This window comes from Orycteropus afer, unplaced genomic scaffold (assembly GCF_000298275.1).
Source record: "Orycteropus afer afer isolate SDZICR_OR568_19922 unplaced genomic scaffold, OryAfe1.0 scaffold00018, whole genome shotgun sequence".
Lineage (NCBI taxonomy): Eukaryota > Metazoa > Chordata > Mammalia > Tubulidentata > Orycteropodidae > Orycteropus > Orycteropus afer.
Window position 1 is genome coordinate 15,022,204 of NW_006921605.1, and position 10,793 is coordinate 15,032,996.

General features: G+C 48.0%; 1 protein-coding gene across 1 annotated transcript in view; it reads left to right on the top strand.

The window, feature by feature from the left end:
- The window catches only part of RGS9 (regulator of G protein signaling 9), a 70,035-nt gene that overhangs the window by 40,915 nt on the left and 18,327 nt on the right, over positions 1 to 10,793 (top strand). Inside the window, exons 10-12 of the mRNA XM_007959897.1 lie at positions 7,123 to 7,152; positions 8,166 to 8,227; positions 9,446 to 9,559. Coding sequence (XP_007958088.1) covers positions 7,123 to 7,152; positions 8,166 to 8,227; positions 9,446 to 9,559 — 206 coding nt within the window. The remainder of the gene's footprint in view (positions 1 to 7,122; positions 7,153 to 8,165; positions 8,228 to 9,445; positions 9,560 to 10,793) is intronic.

The window sequence follows — 10,793 nt, forward strand, 5'->3', positions numbered from 1 at the left end:
TTCCAAGGGGCTGTATCTTTGTTCAGAAGCTCTGGTGGCATAGTGCCTAAGGCATTTGACTGCTAACCAGAAGGCTGGTGGTTCAAACCCACCAGCCCCTCCTCAGAAGGAAGATTGGGCAATCTACTTCTCTAGTGATACCACCTTGAAAACGCAAGGAGGGGTTGCTATGAGTCGGGATTGACTTGATGGCAGTGAGTTTGAGTTTTTACATCTTTGTTCAGAGTTCTGGTGGCACAGTGCCTAAGGTATTTGACTTTTAACCAGAAGGTTGACAATTCAAACCCCCCAACTGCTCTGCAGAAGGAAGATGGGGCAATCTACTTCTGTAAAGACTTACCGCCTTGGAAACCTAGTGGGGGTTGCTATGAGTCAGAATCAACTTGACGATAGTGAGGTTTTGTTTTTTTCTTTTAAATCTTTGTTCAGGCCCCTTCCAAAGCTGGAGGAGTTCCCTTCCCCTGTTGCCTTTGCCATAAACCCCAGCCAAAGCCCTCAGGGTAACTAGTTACATCCAATTCATGTGGTTTTCCAGGCCCTATGGTTCCTAGTTTGTTGCACTGCTACTTTAGCAGCTTGAAAAGCCCGTTCTTGGTCATGCCCTGAGTCCCATATAATCTCTTTTTTTTACCAAGCAGTAAAGAGGTGCAGGATTTGTGCTAGGTGGGGTATAAATGGTCTCCAATACCCAAGCAAACCCAGGAATGTTTGCAGTTCTTTTACCTTGGTAGGAAGGGGACATGCTTGGATTTTATCAATAACGGTGGTGAGGACCACGTTTGTCTTACCCGACCACAAAACACCCCAAAATTTGGCAGACAAGCCAGGCCCCTGCAGCTTGGATAAGTTGATGGCCCATCCTCGGTTTTTCAAATGACTGATTAATTGGTGAGCAGTTTCTTGCCAAAGAGAAAGAGAGTTACAAGTTAGCATGACATCATCAATATCCGGGACAGAAAAACATTCTCCCGTTTCTTCCTTCCTGTGTTCTAAATCTTTTGCTACAAAACCATGACAAATCGGAGAACTATGTCTCTGGTGTCCCACAAGCGTGTGATCCAGGTGGTAATGGATTCCCTTCTCTTTTGCCGATGTCTGATGGCCAGTCCAACCAGCTCTGCAGCCATATAGTCTCTCATGGTAATGTGTTTCCTCCTTTCTGGAGTAGGGAGATTGTTAGGATCCATTCCCAGAGGTCGGGCCGGTCACTTTTAATCTTGGTGAGGACAGTTGGGTGAGCCTCGGAGGGGGGATTTCAATCTCTCACCCCACCCCTCTCCTCCCTTGAACCTGTGGAAGGTTCCAGGGGGACCCACTTCTTTGGGTCCCAGTCGGCTCTGGTCATGATGGCTTGTACTCATTGTCTTGGAAGCCACCTCCATTTCAATTGCACTACGCCACAGGCAAGGGTTGCTACTGCTTGATCGGAAGCCTGTAAACTGGCCAAGTTTCGGGGGTGTTTGTCTGAGCCCCCCCGAGCTCCTCTGTCTAGCTAGAGGTCATCCTCCAGCCTGCAGGCCTTTGCATCAGCAGCTAGCTCAGCTTCTGTGGCTGTACATACCACACACAGGAGCAGCCAGGTGACAGCAGTGACCAGTGCCCTGCTCTCCTTCTTAGCCTTCTCAACTCCTGTTCCCTGTAAGAGCTCTAACAAGCCTTGCGGTGTTTTGGGGGCACCTTTGCACTCACGTGCAGGGCCCCAGTTTTCTAACAAACTGCAAGGGGACCAAACATGGAGGTATCTGGCCATCCCAGGGATTACTCTCGGCAGAGTTCGGCGACCCACTCGTTGAATCTTGAGTGATTGGGGGTCTTTCGGTATCTAGCTCACAGTGCCAATCATCAGGGTTCAAACCCAAGAGGGCAAATGCCTCAGAGTAACTTTGAGCAGAGAGACTGAAAAACTGACCCAGAGTCACTCTAAAAGACATCGAGATTATGAGAGGATCTTACGGAAAAGCAGCGCTGCGTCCAACAGTGGCGGGCTGGTCAAAGTCTCTCGAGGTCTGCACCACCCCATACAGTAGTAGAACAGTCAGAAGGAGACTTGAATGACTGGCCTAGCTACTCTGGCTGTCAACCAGTACAGGTGCTCAGCTCCCAGCCAGGCTAGTCTGGCCGTCAACCAGTACAGGTGGTCAGCTCCGAGCTAGGCTAGTCTGACCATCAACCAGTACAGGTGGTCAGCTCTGAGCCAGGCTAGTCTGGCCGTCAACCAGTACAGGTGCTCAACTCCAAGTCAGGCTAGTCCGGCTACCAACTGGTACAGGTGGTCAGCTCTGAGCCAGGCTAGACTGGCTGTCAACCAATACAGGTGGCCAGCTCCCCTCTGGAGGTATTGCCAGATGTTCTGTCTGACAATAAATTTCTTTACGTTGGTGGTCACAAGTAGATGTTCCTTCCTAATAAGACGTTGGCGTCAGTGGCTGCAAGCTTAGCTGCCCCAGGAATGTATAGGGAAGGGAAGCCAAAGAAAGGGAGTACAAAATTTAGGAGGCAGAGCAGAAGGGGTGTTGGAAGCCCCATAAACTCTAACTAAAAAAAACCAAACTCACTGCCATTGTGTTGATTCCAACTTCTAGTGATCCCCATTGGGTTTCCAAGGTGGTAAACCTTTATGGAGGTAGACTGCCCCATCATCCTTCTGTGGAGCAGCTGGCGAGTTTGAACCACCAACCTTCTGCCACCTGGACTTCTTTGTAAACTCCTATTAAGGGGCAAATGGCTTTCTTCTTGTGGCCTCTTGTGTGACTAGAGCTGGTGGCGGGCAAGGACCACTCTAATATCTGATGTTTGCTAAAAGCTCACGTGTGCCAGGCACTGAGCTAAGTGCTTCACACTTAGCAACAGCTCAGTTAACAACTTGATGAAGTAAAGAGTGCTGTTTCATGGTTGAAGAAGCCGGCCAAGAGAGGAGGTGACCTGTTCAGGGCCTACAGCTCAGAAATGGTGACAGGGGTTGGAAACTCAGCTGATGGGTGTGGGAACCCACTCTATTGCACCTGATGTTTGGCATAATGTGGCTTTTAGAAGCGTTGCTGATTTCATTACGTCCCCACAGCCTAGCTGCTTAATGTTGTTGTTGTTAGGTGTCGTTGAGTTGGCTCTGATTCATAGAGATCTTATGTCCAACAGAACAACATTGCCCGGTCCTGTGCCAGCCTCACAATCCTTGCTGTACCTGAGCCCATCACTGCAGCCACTGTGTCAATCCATCTTGTTGAAGGCCTTCCTCTTTTTCTTTGACCCTCCATTTTACCAAGCATGATATCCTTCTCCAGAGAATGGTCCCTTAATAAGAGAGGTCAATTATTTCTGTTTTTCATACGACACAACCAGCCCAGAGGGATTTAGCCGTTACCCAAGGTGGCCGGTAGGAATCAAACCAGGCCTTACAGCTCATGCTCATCCGTGGTACACCATTATCCCTCCCTCCACACCTGCCAAGCCCCTGGATCCTCCACTCGAGGCCAGCTTCCACAACATGTGACCTGAGCAGTCCCTGTGCAGGAGAGCCCCACACTTGGTTCGGTGCTCTGCTGTCACCATCTTAAAATTCTGAATATTCTTTGAACAACAGCCCTGCATTGTCATTTTTCACTGTTGTTGTTAGGTGCTGTCAAATGGAATCTGACTCATAGCTACCTCATGCCACAGAGTAGAACTGCCCATAGAATTTCCTAGGCTATAATCTTTACGGAAGCAGATTGCCAGGTCTGTTTCTCATGGAACCGCTGGATGGGTTTGAACCACCAACTGTTTGGTTAGCAGCTGAGCACTGAACCATTACACCATGAGAGAGCCTTCATTTTACTCTTGGTCCTGCAAACTGTGTAGCCCTCCTGCCTCCACCTGGTCTGGAAGAGGTGCCTGCAGGCAGACACTTGCCCAGGTGGTCAGAAGCTCAGGGTTCTCATCCCCATGGACCGGGCCCTCTCGCCGCCCACTTTGCATTATTAGCCACTTCAGTTTCCGGATGTCCTGCTGCTGACTTTTGGCCTTGTCTCCATCTTCAGTGCTGCGCCGCTGACTGACCTCTGTTCTCCGCACCTTGGGTTTCATTCTGCGGCTTGCCTTGACCTTCCACCTCTGTTTATTCCCAGCTCCCTGCCTAGCTGTCTGGCCCCAGAGTTCTTGCTTTATTTCTACCCTGGGCTCCTGCCCTCCTGACTGTCTGTCTGGCAGAAGCGCCAGAGCCCCTCAGGGGCATGACCTCTGCAATTGTCCCTGACCTTTCCTGCCCTGTCTCAAAGTGGGCCTGCTGCCAGCCTCCATCCGGTTCCTGGGGCCTGCAGGACAATCGTGGAGCTCTGTAAACAAGCTCTAGATGTGTCCCTATTTGGGCAGCTCCACGAGGGAAAATAAGTTGAGAGAATTCCAAGAATGTGGAGCATCCCCAGAGTGCTTAGGCAGTGCTGTCCTGCTGTGGCAAAGTGTGGCATTGAGGAGCACGGTTAGCGGCCAAATGCCTCAGGAACTACGCCACCAGAGCTCCTTGCTTAATATAATGTTGTTGTTGTGTGCCATTGAGTCAGACCCCTTCTTGGGTTTCCGAGACAGTATCACTACGGAAGTAGATCACCCAACCTTCCTTCCGAGGAGTGGCGGGTGGTTTTGAACACTCAGCCTTCTGGTGTGCAGTCAAGTGGCTTAGGCACTACGCTACCAGAGCTCTGCGTAATATATTGTTGTTGTTGTTGTGTGCTGTCGAGTTAGACCCGACTCATAGCGACCCCTCCATGGGTTTCCGAGGCAGTATCACTATGGAAGTAGATTACCCAACCTTCCTTCTGAGGAGTGGCTGGTGGATTTGAACTGTTATTGTTAGGTGCTGTCAAGTTGATTTCAACTCACGGGGACCCATGTGACAGAGTAGAACTGCCCCGTAGGGTTTTCTAGGCTGCAGTCTTTGTGGGAGCAGATCACCTGGTCTTTCTTTGGAGGAGCTGCTGGGTGGGTTCCAGGCAGTTATTGCGAAGATCCAGCCCCCCTTTGAGCAGAGGGCACAGACCAGTAGATGCTACTGTCAATAACCTACTCTAGCGTGACTCCAACAGAAGGACCTAATTGTAATAGATTTGAATGCAAATCCACTCTGGTCCCAGGATCCTTTTCTACCTGACAGATGGTTCTGCTGCAGCAGTCCTTGCGTTATGAGAGAACAGGAACAAGTAATCAGTGTGGTTGCCAAAATACTCGGCTCATTTGGGTAGTGTTTTCAATTTTTTAAGTGGAAAAATATTCTATGGAGCTTAGAAAACATCCCCGTTTTTCTAGGCTTCCAAGTGCACTGCAGTCATCATTCATTAAATATTTACTGAGCATGTACTGTGCACGAGGTGCTGTGCTAGAGAATACAGAAGCCAGCAAGACAGTTTTCCTGCCTAAAAGACGCCTATGGGTGACACACACATCATACAGAGAGTCGCACAAATAAATATGTAATTACAGTTGTGTAAGTGCCGCGGAGGAGTCAGGACGTGTGACGATCTGAAACAGGGCTCTCTGAGCTTTGTCTTTCTGAGATAATCGTCTCCCCTTCCCCCAAAGAGATCTGCTGTGAAAAGCAGTCACTCAAAAGCGATCCAATGGAGCACAGGAGCTCACACACGGATCAGAAGAGAGGCGAGTGTGTGGTGTCTCAGCTGGGTCTCTCCTTGATTTCTTGTCCAGGGCCATGAGCCAATGCTTATTTTCCTAACTGCCGAAGGGAAGTTGTGTCCACTTCAGCTTCAGACTCTATTCCAAGTGAAGGCTTGGTCGCATTGAGCAGCCTGAAGATGCCAATTTATCAGACCAACTGGTCGCCACCATGTCAGTTCCAACTCATGGCGACCCTTGGGTGTCAGAGTAGGGTTGATTTCCAGTCGATTGTCAGGCCTTCCTTTCTAGCCTCATGGTTAGCAGACATGCACAGTAATCGCTGTGCCTCCTGGGGACTGCTTGCATGCGTACTGCCATCAGGAATGAAGATGCTCGGTTTGGAGCATAAGAACACCAAGCAGCCCCTGGACACGATCAAACCTAAGAAAATAGACTGGAATCACCACTGTGCCCGACCCCAGAGAGCTGCGTGGAGCAGATACGCGATACTGAGCAACTGGATTCCAGGTCTGTGTGTTGTAAGTGGGCCTCCTTTGCTCCGTTGGATTGCTTTTGTGTGACTGCTTTTCACAGGAGATCTTTCTGGGGGAAGAGGGGCATGATAATCTCAGAAAGACAAAGCTCAGACAAGTCTCCCTGTTTCAGATCGTCACGCATCCTGACTCCTCTGCAGCACTTACCACAGCTGTAATTACGTATTTATTTGTGTGACTCTTTGTATAATGTATGCCAGCAGCCTCTAAGAGCCTAAACTTGGAGTCCCTCTTGGAACTACCCTTTCTGAGCCATAACCGCAAGGGTTCAAGGAAGAATGCTCCGCAGCTCATCCCAGTATGAGCTTGACCTTCCACGTTGCACTCAGCCCCTGGACTCCATTGGAAGCGGAGGCTGGCCTTGAATTTTTAAATGATGTGCTTTGTTTTCGGCAACATGGCTTTTTTCTTTCAACTTGTGGTATCAGTCAGTTGGTTATGACTATGTGAGGAATGACTCTCACCATCCACTCATTCATTCATTCATAGCCGCCCGCCCCTCTGTGAGAGAAGCAGCAAACACTCAAGCTCCCCACTAATCTTCCCGTTGTCGTTGTCTTTCGTTCCATTTAAGACGATTTTACAGGCATTCTGGCCAAGTGAGATGAGCCCCAAACTTAGTCTTTGATTCACCTTGGCATTTAGCAAGATAGTGTGAAGCTATGGATTTGAACACAAATCCACTCTGGACCCAGGATCCTTTTCTACCTGAAATGTGTGTCTGCTAAAACAGTACTTTATATTGGGCAATCCCCTTTATATTGGGGATCATCAGTGTGGTTTCCGTCATCAGTCTCTGGGTTGGTATCATCCTCCACTGACTGGGCAGAAGAAGGGGAAACTGGTTGTGGAGAGGGGACATCTTTTCAGTAGAAAAAGATGGACAATCTCCTCATAGGGAAGGATTATTATTTTTCAAATGGATATTTGAATGGTAGTGATTCAATGAAAACTGTTTAATGTTTTTTGTTTCTTTGTTTTACAGAAACAAACAATCACTGCTGTCAAAAAAGAGGTAATTAATCCCCCCCAATCCAGCCAAGTCTCCTTCTAAATCTGCTAACAAATGATATAGACTTGGGCTTGAGGCTCTGCATTCTGCAATGACATGAAAACCATGTGAAATAGTCAAACAATTGTTTCCAAACCGATGGACAGCACAGAATGATAAACCATCTTTGTAGGATCTGAATGGGGCTGATGCTGACACCCAAGACAGAAAGCTCCCCTACAGGACACAGATCGGAGGGACGGCCACTGGGGATGGGACGTGTCCTGTTCCTGCCCTGGCCTCTGCTGCTACAACTACAGGGTTTTGCAGAGTCTGTCCAGGGTGGCGAAGGACCTGTTCCTGTTTTGGGACATCTTGGATCTGGGTGCTCAGATGGAACGCGGGGAATGTGGGCTGTGGAGGTGGGATATGTGAGTGGGTACCTGACCAGGGGTAAGAGGGTTGAGGAGGGGGATGGCTTGCTGCTGTAGAGGCTGCAGAGCCAGGACATCACCTGTGGTGAGGCCCACTCTCCTCTGTCACTCACAGGCACAAGAAGGAAAAGCCAAGCATTTGTCCCCATGTCTTGGTTTAATCCTCATTGTTTGCCACTTCCCGTTGAGTCGATTCTGTCCATATGTGTTAGAGGGGAACTGTGCTCCGTAGGGTTTTCAATGGATGATTTTTTTGGAACTAAATCACCAGGCCTTTCTTCCAGAGTGCCTCTGGGTGCACTCAAACCTCCAGCTTTGGGGTCAGCAGCTGAGCATGTTAACTGGTGACCACCCAGGGACTCCTTAATGCTCATGACACCATTTGTTTTCAGCTGGTATCTTTCCCAGACAATCACATGATGAGTTAAGGAGGCCACTACTTTAGCGTGTGGGGTCAGCTATCTACACAGGTCTGTTGGTATGAAGGTGCTGGCTTGAGGGGATGGGATGGAGTACTGTGATGGAGAAATGGCCTTTAATTTTGGTCAGGGACACTCAGGGGTGGGGAAGTTGGACATTTTCTAACAACTGTGTCCCTTCCAGATCATGTATTACCAACAGGCTTTGATGAGGTCCACGGTGAAGTCCTCGGTGTCCCTTGGAGGGTATGTCCTTGATTTTTTGGCAATGCTGAGGGCTGAGCAATAAGCAGGCAAGAAGAGAGCTTTTGCTTTAAGGCAAATGTGATGAGTCTTGGACTGACTTGAGATCTGAAAGGCAAACCCAGCTCCTGTGTACTTTGTTTCTAGTTTTCCCTTAGAACAAGTCAACAGGTCTCCTCTCGGGTTAGGCAGAATCAGAGGTGGGTGAGGTGCCAGACAAATCTGTCATCTTTCTTGGAGTTTACCTATGAGTGGGTGGGGAAGGTGGGAAGAGTCCATAGATTAGATCCTACATGGACCTAAGATACAGCCTTTGCTTCTATCACCAGCCACTCTGTTTATTAGGGATGGATGGCTATGTCCACTGGCCCAGTGTACTGCAAAATGTCCATTGTCAATCTTTGATTTAAAAGCCAGTTAGGATAAATTGGAAATCTGTGTTTGATTTATTGAACTTCCAGGCGACCTTAGATTCAAACGTTATTTGAGAGACACAGTTTTGAATTTTAAAAACTCATGGTAAAATGTAAAAAAGGCCATGTTGTTGTTGTTGTTATGTGCTGTCGAGTCGGACCCGACTCAGAGACCCCCTCCTTGGCTTTTCGAGGCAGTATCAACACGGAAGTAGATTGCCCCATCTTCCTTCCAAGGAGTGGCTGGTGGGTTTGAACCGCCAGCCTTCTGGTTAGCAGTCAAGTGCCTTAGGCACTATGCTACCAGAGCTCCCCCAAAAAAGGCCATATTTTAATGAAATATGTTCAGAGAAATTGCAGAGGGACTGGATGGGAGATAACGTTTTAGTTGCACAAGCAGAATAAGGATCCAAACCCAAACTCACTGCTGTAGAGTCGATTCCGACTGAAAGGATCCTGTAGGACAGAGTAGAACTGCCCCACAGAGTTTCTAAGGCTGTAATCTTTATTTATGAAAGGAGATTGCTGCTTCTTCTTCCTGCAGAGTGGCTGGGAGATTGGAACCGCTGACCTTTTCGTTAGCAGCCAAACACTTAACCAGGGCACCACCAGTGCTCCTAGCATAAGGACAGATCTTGTCAAATACTGCCAAGCTCAAGGGATGTTAGAGCATGTTTCTAAGAAGACAGTAATAACAATTGTGACCGACTCGATAACGGGAAAGAACAGGTTGTTCAATCAACCTGACAATTGATTTAGTCCCTTGGGTGTTGAACTTCTAGGAAATCATTTTCCATTTGCTTTCCAGGATTGTCAAGTACAGTGAGCAGTTTTCTTCCAACGATGCCATCATGTCAGGGTGCCTCCCCAGCAATCCTTGGATAACAGATGACACCCAGTTCTGGGATTTAAATGCCAAATTGTATGTATTCAGCATATTGTTTTTTAACTGCTTTACTGAGATATAATTTACATGCCACAATCTGCCCATTTAAAGTGTACAATTTGGTGGTTTTCAGTGTATTCACAAGGTTAAGCAACCATGCAAACCAAAACCAAACCCGTTGCTGTTGAGTTCATTTTGACTCATAGTGACTCTCTAGGACAGAGCAGACCTGCCCCACAGAGTTTCCAAGGCTGTAATCTCTATGGAAGCAGACTGCCACATCTTTCTCCCATGGAGTGGCGGGTGGGTTTGAACTACCTGCCTTTTGATTAGCAGTCAGGAGCTTTAAACACTGCACCTCCAGGGTTCCTTGTGCAAACTCTCACCACTGCCTAATTCCAGAACATTTTCATCACGCAAAAAAACCCAGTATTCTTTAGCTATCACACCCCATACCCCCAGCCCTAGGCAACCACTAATCCACGTCCTGTCTCTCTCTATTTGCCTGCTCTGGACTTTTAATATAAATGGAGTCATACACTATGTAGTCTTCGAGACTCACTTTTTTTCACTTACCATAAATAATTGTACATCAGCAGCATGTTTTCAAGGTTCATCCACCTTAGAACATGCATCAACACATCATTCCTTTTTATGGTTGAATAATTATCCATTGTATGGATACACCACATTTGTTTATCCACTCATCAGCTGATGGACTTTAGGTTTGACTACTGTGAATAGCTCTGTGGTAAACATTTGTGTATGGGTTCTTGTGTGCATGTGTATTTTCATTTCTTTTGGGTATATATGTAAACCAAAAAAAACCAAACTCACTGCCTTCGAGTCAGATCTGACTCACAGTGACCCCTCCTTGGGTTTCCGAGGGGGTATCACTATGGAAGTAGATTGCCCAACCTTCCTTCTGAGGAGTGGCTGGTGGGTTTGAACCTCCAGCCTTCTGGTTAGCAGTCAAATGCCTCCAGAGCTCCTGGGGATATGCTTAGGAGTGGCATTTCTGGGTGAAATGGTAACTCTTATGTTTAACAATATATTATTTCTGAAAAGAAACAATCATCCTCATAGCTTTGTGTATTTGGTATCCAATTAAAGTAAGCTCAGGAGAGCTGGGACCTCGACTTGCCTTGGTAATTAGCGCTCACTCCTTTGCTGTTTGTGAATTCTGGACAGCTGTGTTGCCCAGCGCCGCTCTGAAGGCTAAGGGAGTGGGAGGGGGCCGAGTTAGGCCACGCCCCACTGCAGGCGTCCG